At 39.6% G+C, this 27,029-nt stretch overlaps 2 protein-coding genes across 6 annotated transcripts in view; one reads left to right on the top strand and one right to left on the bottom strand.

Moving 5' to 3' along the window:
• The window catches only part of LOC26533243 (diphosphomevalonate decarboxylase-like), a 62,861-nt gene extending 48,905 nt beyond the window's left edge, over positions 1-13,956 (bottom strand). The window contains exons 1-2 of the mRNA XM_033384194.1: positions 13,798-13,956; positions 13,668-13,738 (exon numbers count right to left, since the gene is read on the bottom strand). Of these exons, the coding sequence (XP_033240085.1) occupies positions 13,668-13,738; positions 13,798-13,888 (162 nt within the window). The 5' untranslated portion in view covers positions 13,889-13,956. The remainder of the gene's footprint in view (positions 1-13,667; positions 13,739-13,797) is intronic.
• A 3,914-nt stretch (positions 13,957-17,870) lies between these two features.
• MSBP (membrane steroid binding protein) overlaps positions 17,871-27,029 on the top strand; it is a 41,970-nt gene continuing 32,811 nt past the window's right edge. The window contains exon 1 of one of the 5 annotated variants that reach the window (XM_033384199.1): positions 17,871-18,004. Coding sequence is in view for 3 of the 5 variants with exons in the window: in XM_033384195.1 (XP_033240086.1) it covers positions 18,341-18,377 (37 nt within the window). In the remaining 2 variants the exon portion in view is untranslated. Of the gene's footprint in view, positions 18,059-18,331; positions 18,378-18,654; positions 18,701-19,509; positions 19,556-27,029 lie in introns of those variants that run through there. The other 4 variants (XM_033384198.1, XM_033384195.1, XM_033384197.1 and 1 more) reach the window with 4 other exon arrangements.

Genomic DNA, 27,029 nt, shown 5'->3' with positions numbered 1-27,029 from the left:
CAGTCCCTTATAAAATGAATGTTCTTTACTTTATGATCAAAAAAGTATAGTATAGCAAAGTTATCCGCTTTTCCCAAAATGTTTGAGAAGGTATTAACTCCGCACTTGCAACATCTCTGCAAGTCACTTATATCTCCAACTCAGCATGGATTTATAAGGCGGCGATTAACCACCACGAACTTGTTAGAGTTTACCTCTTTCATTATTAAAAACATTCAAGGTAACTTACAGACGGATGTTATTTACACCGACTTTAGTAAAGCATTCGACTCTGTAAACCATTCCCTTTTAGTGCATAAACTTGATCTTTTAGGGTTTTCGCCCAACCTCCTGAGATGGATTTCTATCTATCTTTGTTCCAGGTCTCAAAGAGTCCTCTTCAAAAACTCCCTCTCTTCACCAGTAAAGGTTTCTTCTGGAGTACCAAAGGCCAGCCATCTAGTCCCCTTACTCTTCACACTCTTTATTAATGACTTGTCTTCGGTATTAACATACTCTCGAGTACTTACATACATATGTATGCGGATGATGTTAGACTCTGTGTCCAGTATAAGGACATTTCATTTTATCATTTCATTCTCGCTTGCAATCCGATCTCAACAACTTTCAGTCATGATGTTGCGCAAACTTGTTACACCTTAATGCCTCGAAATGCAAAGTTATGACATTTCATCGTTCTAGCCCCTTGTTAGCTCCCTATTTGGCTGTTCTCTTGAGAGAATTACCCTGGTGGATGATCTGGGTGTTATTGGTGTCATTGGTGCCGACCGGGCTCTTCGAACCTGGCAAATACATTTAAACCAAGAGAGCTACCCACAACTGTAATACCTGTTTTAGCGGCCCGAAACGTCCAATGGCATTTTAATCCACCGCATAGTCCTGATTTCGGAGGCCTTTGGGAGGCAAATGTAAAAGACTGTCAAAACATATCTCTATCGAGCCTTTTCAGGATATAAAATGACCTACGAACAACTTGCTACCGTGCTAACACAAATTGAAGCCTGTTTAAATTCCAGGCCATTATGTCCACTAAGCGCTGAGCCGGAGGACCTAGCTGTCCTCACCCCGGCACATTTTCTTATTGGAGATTCATTATTAGCTCCGCCGGATGTAACGACAAGGGATGTTCCACTCACAGTCCAATTTCTGGAAGGACAGAAAATGATCCGGCAATTTTGAAAGCGTTGGAGTTCGGATTGGCTATCACATCTTCAAGCCCGTCCAAAGTGGCGACATGAAACCGACAATCTACAAGTCAGCGATCTAGTAATTGTCAAGGATGACCGACTGCCACCCAACGAGTGGAAACTGAGAAGGATAATAGAAGTTCACCCTGGAGCTGACAGTTTAGTCAGAGTCGCAACCGTGAAAACAGCATCAGGCGTATACAAACGATCGGTCTCTAAACTATGTCGGCTACCGTTGCCACAGATCTCAGAATAATCCTACCACCGTTGCTAGCTCCTTTCGACCATACATGTACCATAACGAACACTTTATTTATTCACAGAGCATTCACATGTGACATCCTTTGGTTTCTAATATTGGTCCCAGTATTGGGGGCGGTATGGACGGTTTTCTAAGGGTTAAAACTACAAAGAGAGTGAAAGCTCTCTAACTACGATTGCCCACTCGGAGAACGGCTTCGTTTTCATGCTAGGGCGGCGTAATCTCGTCTCCGATCAACAAGAACATTCTTCGTTTGCATGTCGACGAAATCACAGCGACAATCAAGCAATCAATCAAGCCGGCCGCGCTTAAACCCGTATTACCCATTAAACTGTACCCTATACGCGATTACGATTAAAGTTTAAGTTGATTGAAGTCCAAATGAATAAATCTCAAATTTTCTACATCGTGTAGTACATTCTTAAACGCAAAGAGTCCCAGAGCATTTTCTGCTCAGCATTGAAATCTCGTATCGAGGATTTCACAACACTTACAAAGCATTCCATTGTGCCACCCTCAACCTCAGCTTCCTCTTCCTCATCTTCTCGTCCTGCTTCCACCTCTCCAAAAAACTAACTTCTCTCTTAGTAACTTATCAGAATATTAGAGGCTTACGTAGCAAGCTCAGCATTCTTTTCCGGGATAGTGTTGCATTTGCTTCCCACGTTATTGTGTTTACTGAAACCTGGTTAAAGCCGGACATTCTTAGTTCCAAGGTTGTGGCAGGTTAGCACACAACTTTTAGAATCACCGTTCGTCTCGAGGTGCAGGAAGGGTTCTGAATGCAGTGGACTCTAACTTCAAGTCGGAACACTTCACAGTCCAGTTTTAACAGGAACTGGAATTCCTGTGTGTAAAACTGATTCTTCCCGCTTTCGCTATATTCATTACATGCTCGTATATTCCACCTTCTTCGGATATGTTATGTTTATGTTTATAAGCAGCATTTGTCCGCTTTAACCGCTGTTTCTTCCCTGCTATCAGATAAAGATCATTTGATACTTCTTGGTGACTTCAACTTGCCAGGAACTGTTTGGTCTTCGGTAAACGAGTCTAGTAACCTAGTGCCCATGTCACGACATGACTTTGTTGACGGCTGGCTTTACCTGTCCCTGAAAAATTCCTTGGATCGATTGCTTGATCTGTGCTTTGTTTCGGATCCGACCTTAGTGTTGTTAACCCGAGGCCTTCCGCTCACTATACCCGAAGACGCCTACCATACTACTTTCGAACTGTCGCTAGATATACGACCAACTGTATTGGTTCGGTCGAGTAGGCTAACTGAACGGGCCCGCTGCTTTCCTAAAGCCAAGTTTGCGAAGCTTAATGTCATCATTATGGATTTTGATTGGTCCGCTTTGTACTTGTGCACTGATGTCATAAAAAGCACAAACATTTTTATACCCGATACTCAAAATGAGTTTTGGGGTTTATTAGATTTGTGGTAATAGTGGATGTGTGTAACGTCCAGAAGGAATCGTTTCCGACCCTATAAAGTATATATATTCTTGATCAGCATCAATAGCCGAGTCGATAGAGCCCTGTCTGTCTGTCCGTCCGTCCGTCTGTCCGTCTGTCCGTCCGTCCGTCTGTCCGTCTGTCCGTCCCCTTCAGCGCCTAATGCTCAAAGACTATAAGAGCTAGAGCAACGATGTTTTGGATCCAGACTTCTGTGATATGTCACTGCTCCAAAAATATTTCAAAACTTTGCCCCGCCCACTTCCGCCCCCACAAAGGGCGAAAATCTGTGGCATCCACAATTTCGACGATACGAGAATACGATACGACGATACGAGAGATACGCAGAATCGTAGAAGATGACTTTATCTTCTAGAGTGCAAAATCTGAACCAGATCGTATAATTATTACAGCCAGAATCACGAAAACAATTTCACTCTTTCTCGCTCTGTCTCACTCTAACACACAGGTTTCATGGTCGGTTTTGCCAATTGCAAAATATGAGTTCAAGGATCTCAGAACCTATAAGAGCCAGAGCAACCAAATTTGGTATCCACACTCCTGTGATATCGGACCTTGACCGTTTCATGTCCAAATTTCGCCACACCCCCTTCCGCCCCCGCAAAGGACGAAAATCTGAGGCAACCACAAATCTCAGAGACTATTAAGGCTAGAGTAACCAAATTTGGTACACGCACTCCTTTTAGATGTCACTATAAAACGTATATCTCAGAATTTCGCCTCACCCCCATCCGCCCCCACAAAGGACGAAAATCTGTTGCATCCACAATATTGCAGATTTGAGAAAACTAAAAACGCAGAATCATAGATAATGACCATATCTATTAGATTGCTGAATCTGGATCAGATCAGATCATTTTTATAGCCAAAAGGAACAAATCAATTTGCAGTGGCTACGCAGCGCCCGACGTCACGCTCAGACTGATTTTCTGTCTCTCTCGCACACACTCTTTGTCGTGTCGTTAAATATTAGCGGCGTCTGCCGGAGGAGAGCCATGCGGTGTCCGCAGCAACTCACAACGTTCCCCCTCGTTTACAATGCTGTCGGCACATTTTTTGATTCTTGTGTCCCGCTTTCTTGCCCGATTAGATCTGGAAAACCCCCTTGGTTTACCAAAGAGTTATACAGCCTAAAAAACTTAAAATCAAGACTTTATGCAAAATTTCAAGTAGTTGGTTCTCCTACTTCTCACTCTCGCTATGTAACTGATGCAACTGCTCGGTCAAACTTTTCAGTTCTTAATGCACAATGCTATAAGAACTACTTATCTCGATGCAGGACCCTAAACAGTTTTACTGCTTCGTAAACAGTAAGCGTAGAACGTCCGCACGCACACCCATTCTCGCTATCATTTTGTAATACGTCGGCAAATAATGATCAGGCAATTGCCGATCTTTTTGCCCAATTTTTCCAAACCACCTATTCTGAGGAAAGCTACTCTGGTCATCCGTACCCATACGGTTTACCGAGGTCGAACGGTATTTTCAGTCCCTTATTAAATGAATGTTCTTTACTTTATGATCAAAAAAGTATAGTATAGCAAAGTTATCCGCTTTTCCCAAAATGTTTGAGAAGGTATTAACTCCGCACTTGCAACATCTCTGCAAGTCACTTATATCTCCAACTCAGCATGGATTTATAAGGCGGCGATTAACCACCACGAACTTGTTAGAGTTTACCTCTTTCATTATTAAAAACATTCAAGGTAACTTACAGACGGATGTTATTTACACCGACTTTAGTAAAGCATTCGACTCTGTAAACCATTCCCTTTCAGTGCATAAACTTGATCTTTTAGGGTTTTCGCCCAACCTCCTGAGATGGATTTCTATCTATCTTTGTTCCAGGTCTCAAAGAGTCCTCTTCAAAAACTCCCTCTCTTCACCAGTAAAGGTTTCTTCGGGAGTACCAAAGGCCAGCCATCTAGTCCCCTTACTCTTCACACTCTTTATTAATGACTTGTCTTCGGTATTAACATACTCTCGAGTACTTACATACATATGTATGCGGATGATGTTAGACTCTGTGTCCAGTATAAGGACATTTCATTTTATCATTTCATTCTCGCTTGCAATCCGATCTCAACAACTTTCAGTCATGATGTTGCGCAAACTTGTTACACCTTAATGCCTCGAAATGCAAAGTTATGACATTTCATCGTTCTAGCCCCTTGTTAGCTCCCTATTTGGCTGTTCTCTTGAGAGAATTACCCTGGTGGATGATCTGGGTGTTATTGGTGTCATTGGTGCCGACCGGGCTCTTCGAACCTGGCAAATACATTTAAACCAAGAGAGCTACCCACAACTGTAATACCTGTTTTAGCGGCCCGAAACGTCCAATGGCATTTTAATCCACCGCATAGTCCTAATTTCGGAGGCCTTTGGGAGGCAAATGTAAAAGACTGTCAAAACATATCTCTATCGAGCCTTTTCAGGATATAAAATGACCTACGAACAACTTGCTACCGTGCTAACACAAATTGAAGCCTGTTTAAATTCCAGGCCATTATGTCCACTAAGCGCTGAGCCGGAGGACCTAGCTGTCCTCACCCCGGCACATTTTCTTATTGGAGATTCATTATTAGCTCCGCCGGATGTAACGACAAGGGATGTTCCACTCACAGTCCAATTTCTGGAAGGACAGAAAATGATCCGGCAATTTTGAAAGCGTTGGAGTTCGGATTGGCTATCACATCTTCAAGCCCGTCCAAAGTGGCGACATGAAACCGACAATCTACAAGTCAGCGATCTAGTAATTGTCAAGGATGACCGACTGCCACCCAACCAGTGGAAACTGGGAAGGACAATAGAAGAATCGCTTCATCTTAGAGCGATCTGTATCACAACCTCAGACAAAAACGAGGGGGAACGTTGTGAGTTGCTGCGGACACCGCAACTCTACATTTATACCCGATACTTAGTCAGTATGGCTCTCCTCCGGCAGACGCCGCTAATATTAAACGACACGACAAAGAGTGCGTGCGAGAGAGACAGAAAATCAGTCTGAGCGTGACGTTGGGCGCTGCGTAGCCACTGCAAATTGATTTCTTGCTTTTGGCTACAAAAATGATCCGATCTGATCCAGGTTCAGCAATCTGATAGATACGGTCATTCTCTACGATTCTGCGGTTTTATTTTTCTCGAATGTGCAATATTGTGGATGCAACCGATTTTCGTTCTTTGTGGGGGCGGAAGGGGGTAAGGCGAAATTTTGAGATATACGTTTTATAGTGAGACCTAACAGGAGTGCGGATACTAAATTTGGTTTCTCTAGCCTTAATAGTCTCTGAGATTTGTGAATATCCCCAGATTTGTATCCTTTGCGGGGGCGGAAGGGGGTGTGGCGAAATTTTGAAACAAACTCGTCTCGGTCCGATATATTAGGAGTGTGGATACCAAATTTGGTTGCTCTAGCTTTTATAGTCTCTGAGATCTAGGCGCTAATGTTTTACTCTAAGCAAAGACGCCTATGCTACGTGTGTGTTAGAGAGAGACAGGGCGAGAAAAAATGAAATTGTTTTCTTGATTCTGGCTATAATAATAATACGATCCAATTTAGATTCTGCAGTCTAAAAGATATGGTCATTCTCTACGATTCTGCGTTTTTGGTTTTCTCATATATTCAAAATTGTGGATACCACAGATTTTCGTCCTTTGTGGGGGCGGGGCGAAGTTTTGAAAATTTTAGTGCAAAATGAAGCTGTGTTCTCGAAAACCTCAACTCTATCTATTATGCTGCCAAACTCCCGATATGTCTTAGCGTAGCCCGTGTTTAAATCCCTATTTGCTGACACTGTTTCACTTGCTGGGAGATTAAATGCAAACACCTTAACCAACTCTTTCGCCGCCAGGAATCTCATCCTGTAGTTCGGGGGAAGTTCTCCTGCCATGTGATATAAGATAGGAACGGGAGTGCAGATTATCAGACCCAGTGACTTTCTGAGGTGATGGTTGCAGTGGGATTTGATTTTGGCCAAGGTAGATTTGGACAGGTTGCAGAATGATGAGCACGCGTACTCTAGCCTACTTCTGACAAATGCCTTGTAAAATATAAGCCCTCTTTTGGGGCTGATACCATAGTGACACCCACTGAGTAATCTGAGAAACGCACAATTTCTGTTCGATTCCGAGATGGCCAGATCAATGTGACCAGAGGCTGAGTTGTTTGCTGAGATAGTCCTGCCTAGGTATTTGATCTGCTCTACTTGTCTGATCTCAACTCCCTGATGCGAGATATTTAGCGCAGTTCTACGGTTGTTGAAGTAAATCACTTTAGACTTCACCGGATTGAATGACAGGTTTAGCCTATTGCATTTTTCCTCCGCAATGGATACGTCTTTGTGGAAACAAACTATGAAAAAGTCATCAGCATACTGAAAGAGTAAGCAGTTATGACTGTTAATATCATGTAGTTCGGCTGTGTAAAGGCTAAAAAGGGTTGGGCTGAGACAGCTACCCTGGCAAACACCTCTGTTCACATCTACCTCGCTTTTGCCCTTTATGAGGATTCGTCTGTTAAGGAAGCTGGAGATCCAAGCCGTGAGGCTTGTATTGAACCGCATATCCCTCATCCTGTGCTCGAGTGTGTCCACTCTTACGCAGTCGAACGCTCTTTGTAAATCCAGGCAGGCTGCGACAACCTGACAACCCCTCGCCTTCTGCGCCAGAACTTTGATGATAAGGTCGTTGATGCAAAGAGCCGTGGACCTGTTTCTCCTGAAGGCATAGGACCTGTCCGGCAGCAGGTCACAGTTTGCTATGTGCTCGTCCAGCTTCAACTTTATCAACCCCTCTATGGATTTGAACAGCGTGTTAATCAAACAAATCGGCCTATGGTTTTGGAAGGAAGTAGGGTCTGCATTCTTCTTGAGGATGGGTACCACTTTTATCCTGCGCCAGACTTCAGGGATGACGCCACTCAGCCATACTTTATTTATAATTTCAAAAATGCCTTGTTTTTTCCCACTTGGTAGCTTTTGAAGCATCCTGAACGAGATGCCATCAGGGCCTCTAGCCGAATTGGGGTTCCTGGTTTTTAGGAAGGCCATGAATTCTTCCAGTTCCAGGGGTTCCGGGTCGTCTGGTCCTAACAAAGGGGCAGGAATTTTCTTAGGGGGCCTACTGTTTGACGTGGATGGGGTTGCTTTAACCATATTGAGAAAGTTTTTGTCTTCTTCGTTCGTCCATTTGTTCCCTACATTTTTAATTTGACCGTATTTTTTTATGTTCTTCACCCTGCTCCACATAGAGGGCGATGAGGAGACCTCTTCTATAAACTTGGAAAAGATTTTTTTACGTGATTTTGTAGATTTTTGTCAGCTTCTAAGGTTGCTCTGGCATCAGCCAATTTTTTGGTGAGGTAGAATTTTTGCCTGCAAGCGTTTCTCACGCGAAAAAGTTTTTCCGTTTCCTCGTTCCACCATTTCTTAGCAACGTACTTGTTCTTGCTTGGGAATGTGACCGTGTTTTTTAAGGTCAGGGATTTCACTTTTTCATTGAGCTCCTCCAGATTTGAGAAATCACTTGCACCCAGAATCCGGGCTATTCTGTTGTGAAGGATCTTCTTGCCTTGGAGGGGGGCATTTAGGCCTTGCACTGATAATACAATTGGGAAGTGTTTGCTGTTCGTAATTTTTGTTTTGAGGACTTGCCAGTTAATAGTTCCATTTCTGTAGTTCGAAAAAGAAAGGTCAAGAACGAAGAATTGAGATGGGCTCCTGGAGAAGGTTGGCGAACCGTCGTTTAGGCAGATAAATCCGGCCTCCCGGGTGGAATTCACAATGCTGCGACCCTTGCGATCACAGATCGGACTTCCCCAGATAGAAGACCTAGCGATGAAGTCCCCGCCCACTATTGAGGGTATGTCAAGCGAAGCCGCGAATTCGAAAAACTTTTTTGTGCCCGATTTAAACTGTGAAACTGTTGTTGATGGGGGTGCATATATGCTAAAAATATTGAAATTGCTCTTGAGGTTTAATGTTTTTATTCCTAAAATTTCCAAGTCGTTCTCTATTTTTAAAATGCTGAATTGAATGTTTTTCGTGACGTAGATGCCAACCCCGCCGTAGCCGTCCTCTCTGGGCCTGCAGAAAAAGTTATAGTCTAAAATGCTGAAGTCCGCGTTGTTCATCACCCAAATCTCTGAGAGGATGGCAATATCTATTGCGTTCTTGTCTAGGAACATTGAGAGGAGCTGTTTGTTGTTGTTGTGTGTCAGACTTTGAATATTTAGCTGAAGAATCTTCATTGTTGGATGTTTTGAGAGCCAACTGCCATCCCTTGGCCAATCTCACGCCTATCTAGTTCTGCGTTGGAAGCATTGACAAATTCTCTAATTTCCTTAATAAATTTATTCGCTAAAGAATCCCCTTTAATGATGTTGTTTGGATCAATCAGGAACGCTGTGAGTTTGGCTCCTAGTGCGTTTAGCTTATCCTGGGCCAGAGAAGATGCCACGGATGAAGATCTCACAAATTTCTCGCTCATTTGGACGTAGTCTGAGTTTATTGAGTTCTTCCACTCTGCCATGTTGGCTGCTGCCTTGGCCGCCTCTGCGTTCCGGGTGGCAACCCTATTGGATTTGGTCACTTCCGCGAAAGAGGTGACAGAATGAATTTCCCTGGCGGACTCTAAGCTGTTATTTAAGAATTCAAGGGAGCGGTTAGATTGCCAACTGGGTCTAGGAAATTCCCCTTGATCCCTTGGGTTGGAGGAAGTTCTATCAAAAAGGATCGGATATCTAGCCTTAACCTCAGCTCTAGTTAGGTTTTCCAGTGTCATACACTGCGGGTGGGTGGCAGCATGTTCCCCCTTGCAGTTAGCACAGACCAGCCCTGAGCAGATAATATATTTGCTGTGTCCGCATTTGAAACATTTCGCTCCACTCTTGCAATGTTGCGCCAGATGGCCAAACCTAAAACACCTGAAACATTGAATAAGCTGAACAAAAGGTTTCACTTCTACTTTAGAATAAAGAAAATTGATTTTGGTTGGTAACTGCTCTCCTCTGAACCAGAGTTTCACCCTGCCTCCCTTCGCGTAATCCGAACTATCTCCTCAATTGGGATATCCGAGGTTACAAGCTCTGCTAGCTGTTCCTCCGAGTAGTGCCCGGGGATCCCAAATTTTAACCCTGCTTTTTGGACGAAGTGCCTAAAGATTCGGGTTGAGTACCCTTGAGCAGCGAAAACACTGTTTTCCACTAGCCCGTTTGCACACTCCGCCGACCCGCACACAATCTTGCACCTGCCATAGCCCATCCTAGCAACCTCCTCGATATCGCTAATGCCCTGTTTCAGCAGCAGATCGGATAGATCAAACTGGTTTATAGCAATTCTGGCATTATTCGCACTCATTTTGTCGATACAAACAATGTATGGGCCTTTATGCCCCTCATAATACTTGTTAACGATGATTTTGCGGATACTTCCGTTTTTCGTACTCACGGAAGCCACACAAACCGCGTCAGTCTTCTCTCTCTCTTTCGTCGTAGAAATGTTTGATGTCATGCTTGTTGTCGTGTTCGTGGACATGTTTGTCGACACGTTCGTCGACAAGTTTGGTTTCTTGCACAACAGTTTAGAAGCCAAAAGCTGCGGAGCCGTTTTTGCCGCCATCTTTACTCCTACCCGCATGGCGGTTTTAGCTTCTCCTTCCCTTTTTTTCAGCGTTTCCATGCGAATTTTAACTCCCGTCGCCTTCTCCGTGGCCATCCTTGTCTTTCCTATGCTTGCCATGCTTCTTAGGATCCAGGTGCTTAAACTGATTTCATGAAAATGCCGACTACAGATTTTGTTTGTGCTGCTGCGTTCGCGCGTTTTTTGTTGTTTTTGTTCGCCGAGCGCGATTTGTATTTTTTGGTGGTTTGTTGTTTATTTCGAGATATTTCCATGCAAAACGCGATATGACATACGTCTGATCGGTGATATTTTGCTATTATTATCAAGTGCAATTGTTATTAAACTTTTGGTTGATTTTTTTAATAATGAAAGGAGCTCCCACGCGAGCCAGTGTTACCAGCCTCCACATCCGTTTTTGTACATAGGTATTTTAAAATCTTATCATGTGCTCGCTCTTTCTCTCACGCTCTCTTTTTCTCGTCTAGTGTGGTGGACCCTAGCGGAGTGAGCGAGAATTAACGGACTGTGCAGTATGGAAACAGCAAGAATATTAGCCTGCATAAATGCAGATACAAATCTGAAAAATTGTTCAGAAAACTTCGAAAGCCTTTGCAGTACATACAATGCACATAAATTGAGCGGCACCTGTTCATATCATTTACGTGTACATGACAAAATTGGAATCCGCACTGTTATACATCAATTGCAAGAATAGAAAATAGACCCTCAATTTCTACAATACGTTAAAAACTTTACCAAAAACCTTGGCATTTAGCCATAGGATTTCCCAAGGAGCTCCCATATCTCCGTTATCCTATTTTTTTATAGCTTATAGCTCTCACTGACATCATCTTTTTTCACCACTAGGCATTGTTAAACATCTCTCTTCGTTAAAATACAATAGTTACCCCACAATAATGATCCGTATTATTAGATCCACAATCATAACCAGAATAGATTTATTTTTACCTGTATATGGATATGCACCGAAATCACAACTCAAATCACAAATGCAGCATTGATAGCCGGCCTACTAATACTAATAGACACCTACTAATAACCTGCTAGCCGAAGCTTAAATCAAGCCATTTAAATTATCGATATTAATTTCGAAGAGCAATTAGGTGGACGATATTTTGTTCAGTCCGTCCTTACCCCACTGAAATAAGCTCGAGGTTTGCCCACGCAAGAACATATGTAAAAATCAAGGCCTTGTGATTTGTTGATTGTCATTGCGAATGCCAATCTAATAAGAAATTTAATTGAATTGAATTGTACTCCTCTTAGTTTTCCATGCCATCAATTATATTTCTTGAGATCTTTAATCTTTTGTGATTTATACTTGTTTGATTCGATGGGCTTAGGAAAGAAGGAAAAGGAAAAAAATCAAGCACTGGAACGACTTTGTAGTTCAAAGGCACGACAAGAAATTTCTCATCCCGGAAAAGAAGCGCTCGATGCGACTTCTCAAGTTATATAAGAACGACATACGGAAGTTAAAGAGATATTTTATATGTAGTATAGACACCTGTAGATTCTTTGAAATTAGGCAGGAAACATCGAAACAAATTATGTTTAAGTGCCCTGCATTCTATAGAAGATCTATAGAACATTTTAAGGGAGCAACGATCCAGAAATTAAATAAACATACTACTAGAGTTTTGAAAACCTACCGGGCATGCTGTAGAATCTAGAAATGATATCGCATTCGAGTCAAATGCGAGACTTAACCCGCTCGCATTGGACCCGCAATGGAAGCTCACAAACGGATCGTTTATGAGCATTTTGCGGGACTCTTGCATAAGGCACTTTCATATTTACTGTGAGAAAAGTGGGCTTTTATTGAATTTTTAGATAGTTTGCTTAAAATTACATTCTTAAAGCTGGTTGTAAACGATGCATCAGGAGCATGTGGAGCTTTTTGACTCTAAGGATGCAGGTTTGGTCCGCACGCTGCAGCATTCAGTTGCGCTATTCTACATATTTTCTTTTGTATATTCCGCAAGTTAAGCAAATGAACACTCACTCACCCAAGAAATACATATACATATGTATGTATACCCGATACTCAGTTAGTATGGCTCTTCTCCGACAGAAAGAAAGAGAGAGAGAGGTTTTCACAGAAACTGCAAATTGATTTTCTCTTTCTAGATATAATAACAATCTGATCTGATCCAGTCAAAAGGATATGGTCATTCTCTAGGATTCTACGTTTTTGGTTTTATCGTATCTTCAAAATTGTGGATGCCACAGATTTTCGAACTGTGCGAAGGCGGAAGGGAGTGGGACATTTTGAAATACACTTGTGCAGGTGCGATATCACAAGAGTGTGGAAACCAAATTTGGTTGCTCTAGCTCTTACTTTCCGAGATATAGGCGCACATCTGGAGCGCGAGGCAAAGCCGACGAGAAAACGTGTGTTAGAGGGCGACAGAGCGAGAGAGAATGAAATTTTTTTACTTCATTCTTGCTATAATAATATGATCTGGTTCATATTCTGCAGTCTAGAAGATATAGTAATTCTGTATAATTTATTTTTAATTTTCTATTGACTTTAAACATGTGGATGCCACAGATTTTCGTCTTTCGTGGGGGCTGGGCGAAGTTTTGAAATACACTTGTAACAGTGACATATCTCATTGGCGCTCTTGGCGCTCATTGGGACGGACATACAGACATGGCTTAATCTACTCTGCTATTGATGCTGATCAAAAATATATGTACATACATATGTACATATATACTTTACATACATACATACATATGAGCCGAGCTTTTGTCAGAGAGTGCACAGAGAGATAGCAGAAGCTCTAACGTCATGAGCGAGAATATTTAAATGGATTTTATATTCTCTGCGGCATGGGAATATATGAATTATATTATTATATATGAATTGAAATTGGATTTTATGCGTCACATTTAGACATGCTGCTGATGAATCGTTTATAACAAGCTTAAATCATAAAAAAATACATGTTTAATAATAATAATACTAATATAATAAAGTATTGGTACAACGTAATCTTTTGTATTGCCTATTGTTGATTGGCTCAAATGCAATATTTAATCGTGAACTACATATTTACAAACAGCTTTTTCTCCACTGTAGTCAATAATTACCTCGTTTGTGCCAAGTGTCATACTAATTGAATCATTAATGGGTAGAATTAATTCTTCATGACGTTTTCCCCCTGGGAAATAGACGTAATTTTTTAAACTTGTACTTAAAAACTTAATGTGGTTTACTCACAATATTTAATTATTGCAATATTGACCGGAGCCTTACAAGTTACCGAAAGCATTGTTTTTTCTTTATTTAAGAAACTCCTCTTTAAAACCATGGAATATACGAATGAACATTTCAAAAACTCGTCAAGTTAGCGGGAATGAGTTAGCTCGGAACAATAGAATGAAGCAAATAGCCAATTAATGTATAAAAAACGTTCTACTGAATATCTCATGAAAACCCAGTCTCAAATGTATACCAAGCAAATAGCTGTGAACAAATTTTTCTTCTGCGATCTGTTGACTGAGAAAGCAGAAAACACCACGCATACTCGCTCTCTCAATGAACAGAACCACTAACCATACGGTATAGTATAGACGTGCCAAAGGAATTAGCTGGATTGGATTCCAGGTTTTCAGCTCTGCCGTTCGGTTGGCGCCGCTCCATCACGAACCAGCTAGATCAGCAGCGCATTCCACTTTGTTAGTCCAACACACTCAATATGCCATATATAACTCTAGAATATACTAATTTAAAAAACTACTTATGTACTTTGCGTTCTCAGCCGAAATGTTCTGTTTTTTCTTTTTAAGCGCTCACAAATTTTTGTCATCGATTTGTTTAATTTTATCATCGTTACTGGCAAACACCAGCTTACCTGGCTGTTTTATGAATATACAGCGTGATAGTAGAAAAGTTGTAGTCGATATAGAAGACGCAAAAAGACGGCAGAAAGTGCGCGATTTAGGAGGATCAAGACATCTTAGTTGCAACACCCGTCTGTTAATCATATCTGACGAACTGTGAGTAGAACCATGCATATTAAAAACTTTAATTCTATTGATCAAGCTTTCAGATTCTTAAAATCATATCAAACATACCTTCAAAATGATTTTGGAGAAAGTTAAACTTCATCTGGCTGTTTCCTCACCTAATTTTGAAGACCAAATTAAATAAGATATTTATGCAAAACGTTTCCTTTACCGGATTCAGCTTTTATCACGAAGGCGCAAAGTGTTTTTGCATTTACCTATTGTTTCAGGTCCAAATTTCAGGTTGCGTTAAAAGTAAAATATTTCTAATGAAGGAAAGGACATGCTAATTTGCAGTGGTACTGGTCATGTACAATTTATGTTAATGCTTCATTATGTCACATATAATTTTTTCCTCTTGCGATTAAGATTCGTTATGCTGTTAAAAAAGTCGTTCACTTTTTCATTTCCTCAAGGAAATTTCCTCCGTTTAGAAACGGATACATCTAGAGTTATGTGAAAGTGCGAGCAACCATTTGTTGCGTTTTTAGAAGTAAATCGGATACATTTTTCGAAAGTGAACACCAGATCCTTAATGATTATCTTTACAAATAGTTTAGGTACAGCAGTTTGACCAAACCTTCTAATGCCGCATCTTAAAATGTAATTTGTTGACCATTAGCAATTTAATTTTCAACATGCATGGTGTTTCATATCTTCAGACATTTTAAACACGCTGGTGCTGCACCTCCGATGTCTTTATCATCTTAAATCGTGCACTTTGAACTTTTTTTTTTCTTCAAAACAAGTAATTGAAAAAAAGTCATTTATATCAGGCTGTATTTTTACAGAACAGCCTGGTCAGCTGTTTTTGTTTGACAGAAAAGGTGAAAAAAGAAAAATATCGATCAAATAAATTTCTGAGAACTGGACCGTATATGTTGTTTTTTTATTACAAAAATCTCTTAATTTTAATGGACCTATAAAAACATGGCTTGACCCAAAATCTTCATTTTGCTACAATCTCTGCATTCCCGCCATGACTTGTAGATCTTTAATTTATTCACGTTTTTTTTCACTGGTAATTGATAAGAAAATTTTAGCACAGGGGTAGCTTTGTGCTCCCATAACAAGGATATGCAATAATATTGGCGAACATTCTAACACCAGAAACCGTAAATTCCTGTTGAATTTTAAGGGAAAAATACAAATCATTAATAATCATTAAATATTCAGTTTTAATTTTTTTATCAAATCATTCAAAAATATTGATTATCAGTGAAGAAAAATTTAATAAATTGAAATATTATCATTACCTAGTAATTTTTATTTTATAACTTATAATGATTGCGGTCCCTTCAACATAACATTAGGTGTGGAAGGTGTTTTGCAAGTGCATTCTGTTTGTTTGTACGTTTTAATTTACGCGACGTGGGCAGATCGCTGGCCGTGGCTGGTCAGCCCTAAATCTATATAGGTGCGTGTCGGTTTTAACCGGGTGTATACGTGTGTGTGTGTGTATGTGTAGTGTTCCGGGCTCTGACGGGGTTCGTATTACTAGCTAGATAAAGCGTTATATACTGTATACAAAAGGATTAAACTCTATTTATATAAAAATTACAAAAATAAACCAGACACAATGGAGGGATCAGAAATGGATCAGATATCTATTTGATTTTTTTTGTATTAGTAGTTTGCAGCCATTTAATAGAACTAATAGAAAACGAGAGGGAACGTTGTGAGTTGCTGCGGAGATCGCAACTCTACATTTATACCCGATACTTAGTCAGTATGGCTCTCCTCCGGCAGACGCCGCTTATATTAAACGACACGACAAAGAGTGCGTGCGAGAGATACAGAAAATCAGTCTAAGCGTGACGTCGGGCGCTGCGTAGCCACTGTAAATTGATTTTTTCCTATTGACTATAAAAATGATTCGATTTGATCCAGATTCGGCAAACTGGTAGAAATGGTGGTTATCTATGATTGTGCGTTTTTCGTTTTCTCGACTCTGCACTATTGTAAATGCAACAGATTTTCGTCTTTTGTGGGGGCGGAAGGGGATGGGGCGAAATTTTGAGATAAACGTTTTATAGTGAGATCTAAAAGGAGTGTGGAAACCAAATTTGGTTACTCTAGCCTTAATAGTCTCTGAGATTTGAGGATGCCCAACATTTTCGTGCTTTGCGGGGCCGGAAGGGGTGTGGCGAAATTTAAACACAAAACGGTCAAGGGTCGATATCACAGGAGTGTGGATACCAAATTTGGTTGCTCTGGTTCTTATAGGTTCTGAGATCCTTGAACTCATATATTGCAACTGGCAAAACCGACCATGAAACCTATGTGTTAAAGAGAGACAGAGTGAGGAAGAATGAAATGGTTTTCTTGATTCTGGCTATAATAATTATACGATCTGGTTCAGATAGAAGATATAGTCATCTTCTACGATTCTGCGTTGTTAGTTTTCTCGTATCGTCGAAATTGTGGATGCCACAGATTTTTGCCCTTTGTGGGGGTGGAAGTGGGCGGGGCGAAGTTTGAAATATTCTTGTAGCAGTGACATATCACAGAAGTCTGGATCCAAAACGTCGTTGCTTTAGGTCTTATAGTCTTTCAGCACTAGGCGCTGATAGGGACGGACAGACGGACGGATGGACGGACAGACAGACAGGGCTCCATCGACTCGGCTATTGATGCTGATCAAGAATATATATATTTATGTGGTCGGAAACGATTCCTTCTGGACGTTACACACATCCATTTTCAGCACAAATCTTATATATTGGGTATATCGGGTATAAAAAAACAAAATACTGCGGATTTCCGCGGGTCGCGAAAGGATTTCATTAATATCGACCAGGACAGGTCTATCTACGGTTCTAGTACGGATTAAATTGGAATATCCTCTAGAGATTTTTCTGAAATGCTTGAAGTCCAGAACGAGCATCAGAAATTTCATGAAGAGTACCAGGAAGCCAAGCTAGAGATACTCCATTAAATTGCGAGCAGCCAAGGCCAAACCAACAACAAACGTCCAAATAGTAACGCTTATCGTTCATATATGTATGTATTGTTTTATTATAGCCAATAAAAAAAATAATCTACTAATTTAAACTTGTTGAAATTGCATATTCAGACCAAAACTTTATTATATTATGTGCATCATCTGTTCTGTGACGGATGGTGGAGTGCGTCTGTGCGTGCCAGAGTGAATCGGTGTTTCACATCTGTCGAAAATTTCCACCGTTCCGCCGGGATGTTCCCAGTGTGCTTAGAATATTACGCTTTCGTACGTATATTCCACTGTGCCAACATAGAGCTTATTTGAACTTGCGATAGTTTGCACGTACACTTCTTACATCCCTATTTTGACCTTTAGTCTGCTACAAAACAACAGTCACTATTCATATAGTTACAATTTTTCTAAAACTATTTTGTAAATCAGTATCTATTATTACACGTTTCCATAGTTAAAACTGGTATGGTTGCTAAAGAATACACGTATTTATATATTTTAGACCTGTGTTTATAAGGTAAGTTTAGTTATCGGGACGCATAGAGTGCATATACATATGTACATATATGTGTTTGTAAATGGCATGCATGCAGATCAGAGAAGTTGCATTCATGTTTGCAATATACATACATACATATGTATGTACATTTGTATATATGAGCATTCATCCATGCGAATGTATAGTACTGTGTTTTTATAACTGATACAAAGCCTATAGCACAGTGTTACATTTTTTAAATGGCTGAAATTTAGAAATATCTAGAAATTCTGTAGTGTACATATGTAAATAAATTCGACTATGAAAATGAAAGGATTCTTGAGTGTAGTAGTGTTGGGTAAACATTGCTCATTTTGATGAACATTTTCACTTTTTCTTTTTTAGTAAGTGAGTCAACTCACTCATAGTGCTCACTTGCTCTCTTATATTGCTCAGTTACTCACTTGTTCACTTGCTCAGTTGCTGACTTGCTCACTCAGTTGTTCACTATTCATGCACAGATGGTTCCAAATTTCACTATACTTCCGAATAAGCGACATACTAAATTTTTGAAAGAGTAAACAGCTTTGCCGGTAATACAAAAAGTGTGAAGTAAACGCAAATATGAGCAATAGCTGCCAGATCGCAAAATGCCCTTTGAGGAGCAAAATTGCGCAAAAAGTGAGTAGAGAACAAGTGAAAAAAATGTACAACAAAGAACAAGTGAGCAAAAAGAACAAGTGAACAAAAAAGCTTGGAAGGAACATCTTCAGTTGCTCACTTAAGTGAACAACTCTTTTTTGTTCACTCACTCATGAGCAACATAATACATAAAAAATGGAAAACGAGATACTTAATTGAAACTGTTGGTTGTGTCCTAACGATATCAAGTACTAAGTAAAAATTAAAATAAATTTAAGAAGTTAAAACGTCAATGAATTGTGCATTTTTTACATATAAGCTTATAACTAGATATGATACTTTAAAATTCAACTAAGAACAAAACAGACCGATGAACAAAACAGACCAAAGAACAAAAAATGAACAATGAACAAAAAAGAACGATGACCAAAAAATATCGAACGAAAACGAACGATGAAGAATAAATTATGCATAACATAAAGCATTTACAGAGCATAGAAATATTTGTTCTATGTTGTCAGTCGTCTGTAGTGTTGCGTAAACATTGCTCATTTTGGTGAACATGTTCACTTGTTCTTTTTTAGTAAGTGAGTCAACTCCCTCATATTGCTCACTTGCTCACTGTTCACGCACAGATCACTAAGCACCACAGATTTGGACACAAATAAAATACGTTACATTTAAATTTTAAACAAACATTTATAACTAAAAAACAAAAATTGCAATGATTCCAAATTTTATCGAATATACTTCGAATTGGCGTCATACTGAATTTTCAAAAGAATAACAGAAGAAGAACAGTTTTGCAGGTAATACAAAAAGTGTGAAGTAAAAGCAGATATGAGCAGCTGCCAGAATGCAAAATGCTCTTTGAGGAGCAAAATTGCGCAAAAAGTGAGTAGAGAACAAGTGAGCAAAAAAGAACAGGTGAGCAACAAATAACAAGTGAGCAACAAAGAACAAGTGAGCAAGTAAGAACAAGTGAGCAAAAAAGAGCAAGTGAGCAACAAAGAACAAGTGAACAAAAAAGAACAGTTTGGAAGGAACATGTTCAGTTGCTCACATAAGTGAACAACTCTTTTTTGTTTACTCAATCATGAGCAACACAACACTGCATAAGACTTGTTCGCACAACGTTTATTCAAAAATTCAAAGCCGACATTTTTTCGCCTGCATTTTGAAATGTTCAGTCGTGGTAATGGACATAGTAGTGCCGAAACGTCAATAGAATACAAAAAATCACGTTACTTAACAGTAATTTTTTTTTATGACTTTAGACAAATACACATGAACTCATTTCCTCATGCAAAAAAAAACCTAGAAAGCTACGCGTTTGTGTCAAAGAGTACAAGACAAGGGTGCACGACTCAAGTTTGCAAAACGAATACATATGCAGTGGACTGTGTCACATTGTCGAAACATGCTGTGACTGATTAGAGTAATGTAGTATATGGTCAGATAGACTACAAAAAATTAGTTTGGCGTTCACAGAAACCCGAGTACCTCACAAAATATTGAAAAAATATCGTTAGGCTATATAGGCTAATACATCAAATTCTGTCGTTCACGTATTGAGCTAAAACGTGTAAATCGGCAAACTTGTGAATACTTTCATCCATATTTCAGTTGAAAAATACCTGTTAAAAGGATTTTTAAGCGGCATAATGACTCCAAACACTTAAGAAAGGCCGGTATGGATTGGGTTGCATCCAAAGAGTTCGACTTTTTGCCATGTCCAACTCAGTCGCTGCATCTTAATCCCACTGAAAAAGGGAAGGTTCAAATCCTATCGAAGAGTTGTCAGGACCTGGTCAATATGGCCATGCCATGCCAGAGTAAGGACGAAATAAAGAAAAAATGATTAAAAACTTAATATCAAACCTCAAGAAACATGTACAAAATGTAAGGGGCTTTAATTTAAGTTCCATTATTTTTTTCGACTTTTTTAAAAATCACTATTTCAATGAAATTTTATGGTTATTTCTTGTAAAGTCATAATAAAATAGATTTAATTTAACGGTATTTTTTCTGGATGTAGCGAAATCTTTTAATCATTGTGTTTCTAAGAAAACACAAGAAAGGAAGAACTTCATCAATTTAGTAATAAAAGAAAACATTCCGCATACAATAATTAGAGTAATTAGAATGTCTTTGGTTGTGTCAAACTATTCATTTCGTTATCTAAAGTCCTTTAGAATGCCGAACGCTGTGAGGTTCAACACACACTCGCATCGATATCAATTCGTTTTATTATGCGTTTCGCGCTGACTCAATTAAATTTGAACTCATTCTATTAGACTATAGTTGTGCGTGAAGCCATTCAGGTCTGTAATTAATACTTATTATTGATGAAATTGGCAATCATTATTAACACCTGAGTTGATTTAGCCATGTTGCCCGACTGTCTGTTTCTATGCTTAGTGCTCCATCATCCATATACCTAAAACTTCTCACAGGCGCCAAAAAGACATTGTCACGGTTATATAAACCTAGCTAGTCATCCTGTCAAAGAATATTTATATACAAGTTAAGTTTCAGAGTATCAGCTCCATCATAGCACACCAGAAACCATAGACTACGATTGGAGAAACGGCAACAAATACGCTGACCATTCAGAAAAAATGATGACCGTTATTTATACCCGTGAGAAATATTTTTCCGAGCTGAGAATGAGTAAGCGCGTGGAAGGCGTTAAAATTTTGCAATTTTATTTATTCCTTCCTGTCTATAAAGATCCGATCTGATCTAACATGGCAATCTGCTTGATATGGGAATTCTGATTTCGGATTTCTAGTATCTTCACATCCCACTCTTGTCCTTTATGGGGGTCAGTCTGATATCGCAGGACTCTGTACATCAAATTGATTTTCATCAGCTTTTATAGAAGAGAACGAGGCGTCAAAAGATGGACGGTCCGACAGACATGGCTACATCGACTCGGCTATTGATGCTGATCAAGAATATATATATGTATATACAGTGGTGCTCATACACTTAAGCCACAAGAACCAAGATTTGTATACCCGATACTCAAAATGAGTATTGGGGTATATTAGATTTGTGGTAAAAGTGGATGTGTGTAACGTCCAGAAGGAATCGTTTCCGACCCCATAAAGTATATATATTCTTGATCAGTATCAACAGCCGAGTCGATGGAGCCCTGTCTGTCTGTCCGTCCATCCGTCCGTCTGTCCGTCTCTATCAGCGCCTAGTGCTCAAAGACTATAAGAGCTAGAGCAACGATGTTTTGGATCCAGACTTCTGTGATATGTCACTGCTACAAAATTATTTCAAAACTTCGCCCCGCCCACTTCCGCCCCCAACAAAGATCGAAAATCTGTGGCATCCACATTTTTAAAGATACGATAAAACCAAAAAAGCAGAATCGTAGAGGATAGCCATATCTTCTAAAGTGTAAAATCTCAAACAGATCGTATAATTATTATAGCCAGAATCAAGAAAACATTTTCATTCTTTCTCGCTCTGTCTCTCTCTAACACACAGGTTTCATGGTCGGTTTTGCCAATTGCAATATATGAGTTCAAGGATCTCAGAACCTATAAGAGCCAGAGCAACCAAATTTGGTATCCACACTCCTGTGATATCGGACCTTGACCGTTTCGTGTCCAAATCTCGCCCCACCTCCTTCCGCCCCCACAAAGGACGAAAATCTGTTTCATCCACAATATTGTAGATTCGAGAAAACTAAAAACGCATAATCATAGATAACGACCATATCTATCAGATTGCTGAATCTGGATCAAATCGGATCATTTTTATAGCCAAAAAGAGCAAATCGATTTTCAGTGGCTACGCAGCGCCCGACGTTACGCTCAGACTTACTCTTTATCGTTTCGTTTAGTATTAGCGACGTCTGCCGGAGGAGAGCCATACTGACTTAGTATCGGGTATAACTGTAGAGTTGCGGTGTCCGCAGCTACTCACAACGTTCCCCCTCGTTTTTTATTTATTTATTAAATTAAGAATTATCTGTTAATAATGGTACATAATTACAAAAGAAGGAAAAAACAGAAGTTAAAAGTTATTTGAATTTAGGTGATTATAAATATTGCATGCTATTAGTTTAAGGGATAGTTCAGGGGATAAGGTATGACAGAGGGAGTTATAATTATGGCATATAACCCTAAAAGGTTCATGTTCGGCATAATTAGACCTACATATGGGTAAACGGATTGGCCTAAAAATACGGGTAGGTCTAGATGGGACGGCCAAGTCAATCTGACCCAAGAGAGTTTGGGAGTCAAAAATCCAGAGAAGGAGCTTATGCACGAACATTACGCCATTGCATATTCTGCGATGGTGCAACGACGGCAGGTCAATTAGATTTAGCCTAGACCCAGTTAAAGTTACTATTTCTTTTTCTTTTGCACGGATTCAATAAAAACCTTCTGCTCTTTACACTGCCGGCTCCACACACAAGAACAATACTCAAATATAGGACGTACTAACGAGATATACAGTTGTTTCGTAACGTACGAGTCGTCAAACTCCTTGGATCAACGCTTGATGAACTCTAAAACACCCTTAGCTTTATTTACTGTTGCAGCTATATAGCTGTTAAAACACATCAAAAAGGACTCGGAGGCCATTCGAACTCGAAATTCGTTCGAGGACATGATTTCATGATTTTTCAAGTATGACAAATACTTGGAGAACCAGGAAGGCTTGGACGATACAGGTACAGTGATATCTGGAACAAATGTATTAAGGGCGGAGTAAATAGAGCTATAAAACGAGTTAACAGTTGCATCTATATTCGGTAATGAATAAAGAAACGACCAATCAACACGCGAGAGATGTAGATCTAAATCGATAAAGTATGTTTTGCGAAGGCAAGAAGCCATGGAACCGTCAGCACAACCAGATCGGGTACACTCAAGAGATATCGACAAAGTAATGTAAGGATCTTCAGGGAATGATATTGGGCTTGCTCTGGATACCGTAGCAAGAGAAGCATTGTTAACAAACATGAGGTGAAAGAAGTCTGTCCCTAATGTTTTTAACGGCATTAATTTGGACAAGGGAATCCCAATTATATCAATTGCGAAACAACAGTTTAGCGTCACCGCAAGGCAGCCGAGAAAGAAATGGGAGGTTAAAGTCCCCCATGACAATAATTTGGTCATTGCAACCTAATGCAGATACGACAGTATTAATTGCTGAGAGGTGGTTTAAGTAAATCTCAGCATCAGAACTGAGAGGAATGTAGGAGCAGGTTAAATAGAAAAATGTCGAGCCCATCCGAACTTTGACTGCAACAAATTCAATTCCATGGATGTTATTAAATGGGAATAACTCAGATGAGAAATCAGATTTGACTGCAATCAGAACCCCACCTGCTAAAGATGGGAGGTCCATTCTATAAATAGGGAATTTGTCAATGAAATTCTCATGATCATTAATATAAGAGTTAAGCCAGGTTGCGGTAAAAGCGATGGCATCGAAATCAAAAGACGCACTTTTTGTATAAATTTGACGCAATTTGCCAAAAAAAACTGCGAACGTTCTGATAGTGAATAGAAAAATGGTACATCAGTTTCTTGGAGCAGCAGGTTCGGTAATTCTGGGACTCGAGTTCGAATCTCTGTGAAGGAACTCATGCATAATTGTATGCTCAGGCCATATTGACGGTTCAAGAGATTTGGATAGTAAAGAATCAGGAAGAATTTTAAAGGATTATATGTTTCGCTTATGTTTAAATGTAAATTTAGTCACAACTATATCATCAAGCGAAGCGTTAAGTTTAGAGGAAATATGTTGTTTAACGTCCTCCGTTGTAGCCTCAGGAATAAGACGGGAAATAAATATTGCTTTCCGAGGGACCACTGCTCTAAGTTGAAGTCCCGAGCGAGATCGTGATGGTGGAGCCACTCCTAAAAGATATCTCGGTCCTGGGGCAGAAGAATTGGCAGCAACAGCCGGAGCCGCCTTGGCGGATTTACAGATAATGGCGAGGCATGACCACGTGGAGTAACAAATGCTTCCGATAGATGAAGATAGATAGATGAATCTCCCGACAAGACAAACATGACCAAGACAGGCCCACGTTTCGGGATCAGATCGTTTAGCCGTCCAAAATTTCCGCCACCAGCACATTTTATGTGGGCAAAATTGTCGCACAGCCAGCAGCTAAGGAATGAATCACCAATGATTACACCACAAAATTCACATTTCTTTGTCTTGCAAACAATTGCCATTATTGACAGTAGTACAATCACTGTGCACGAATATTAAAAGTACAGAGTGAGAGAACAGGCAAAATGGGAGAGCAGACACCAGAGCGAGCCCGACAATCAACAGCAGCGGCAATAATTCAGATCCAATTCAGCAGATGATCCAACGAAGTGCAGGAAACGAGCAGTAAACTCACCAAAGCAGAAACAAAAAAAAGGAGAGCATAGGCAATCCAGAGCGAGTGAGAGCAACAATGCGAGCAGCAGGCCCGCTTATGCTTTCGAGAGAGTGTGGGCGATGCAAACGCTGATGCGCGAGAACAGTGCATACCGAAGAAACGATAACGAAAACCAGACTGGGTAAAAAACAATAACAAATTGCCTGCACGAGTCCGATGCGTTACGTTCGATATTGTATTTATATTAAACACTTGTTTACAAACGAAACACTGATGATTAACACAAAGTATAATCAAATTAAAGAGAATCGATGATATATCAAAACAAAGTGACAACAATGTTGATATTTAAGCAAAGGGCGGAGAATGCAGGAACAAGAAAAAATCACAAACGGCTTAAGCAAGAGATACAAGCGAATGAAATAAACGAAAATCAAGAAAAGTTTTTATTTTACAGCTCCCATTTTTTGTCTCAAATTAGTTCGATATGTCAGTGCTCTAATACAACAATAACCAAGTTATGAAAATTTATATTCAGCGAAATAGTTCATAAATCTGAAACCATCTCCAAAATGTCCTGCTCATATACTACCTACCTGGAAAAAACTGGTTAAAAAAGTTCAAATTTCGTTGTCCTGTTGAAACATCCAGGCAAGTGGCAAATTATCGGTCCCCTGGTGATGATTCCAGGCATAATGAACGCCGAAATGTAGAGACATTCTTAGTTACAATTTATCTGGAGAATATGCCGAAAATTGGCCACTTGCCTGGATATTTCAACAGGACAACGACCCGATACATTTCTGCAGGATAGTCAAGTCGTGGCTTAACCAAGAGGGAATCAAAGTTTTGCAATGGCCACCGCAGAGTACCAACCTATACCGTATAGGGAACTTGTGGGGAATTCTAAACCAAGTCGTTGCCCAAAAAAAAACCAACAATTCAAAGGATTTGTGCCGAATTTTACAGGAAGAATGGAAGAAAATCACCCCTCAACAGTACTCACGGCTTGTAGATTCAATACCAAAGCATTGCTCCACTGTTCTTAAGAAGAAAGGTCATCCCACTCAATATTAAAGTAACTTTATTAAAAATACTAGGAGTACTGGAATACTAAACAGGTGGGTTAAGTATATGAGCAGGACATTTTGGAGATGATTTCAGATTTTTAAATTATTTCGCTGAATATATATTTTCATAACTTGATTATTGTTGTATTAGAGCACTGACATATAGAACTTTCTACAAAAAATTGGAGCTGTAAAATTAAAACTTTTCTTGATTTTCGTTTAAATGCTTGGTGTAGTTCTTGTGGCGTAAGTGGCCACTGTACTTTATGGGTTCGGAAACTCTTCCTTCTGGGCGTTACACACATCCATTTTCCCCTACCCCTATACTCTTTTCGATTATCGGGTATACAAATAAATTGAGTTTCTTACGTGCTTGGCTTGTGAGTAGTCGGTGATAAAAAAAACTGACTAAATGGGGTGTTCTATTTAAGTAGATACATATTGATGTGTAAAAGGTGCGCCTTTTCTTATGTTGATATGTAAACATTGAATAACTTTTACATTTACCAATGTATATTAAGGTCTAACATTTTGTTAGTCAATATAGGCGGCCATTGTTTGATTTTGTATTCAAAAACTAGTTACATAAACTGTTAGTGCTAGTAAACGTCAAAGTTATTTAATGTTTAAATAACAACAATAACAATAAAATGACATGCATAATAAATTACGCACCCTGTCTATATATGGGCAGATCTCGCAAATAATGGTTGATTTTTTCCCGGTATCTGAAATAAAAAACTCATTCACGGGAATCGAAATTTTTCTCATTTATGAGTAACAAAGGTCCCGATAAAATCTGTTTTTCCTCAGTTAGCTCTACGCTCACGCAAAGATTTTAAATTTTTTTAAAATTTAAATTTTAACACTTCTCTTTTGTTACTGTTTTTCATTAAGCACTTTGTACCGAGCGAATGAACAAAAG

Source organism: Drosophila pseudoobscura, chromosome X (assembly GCF_009870125.1).
Source record: "Drosophila pseudoobscura strain MV-25-SWS-2005 chromosome X, UCI_Dpse_MV25, whole genome shotgun sequence".
Classification (NCBI taxonomy): domain Eukaryota; kingdom Metazoa; phylum Arthropoda; class Insecta; order Diptera; family Drosophilidae; genus Drosophila; species Drosophila pseudoobscura.
This window is presented reverse-complemented; position numbering and strand designations above follow the sequence as displayed.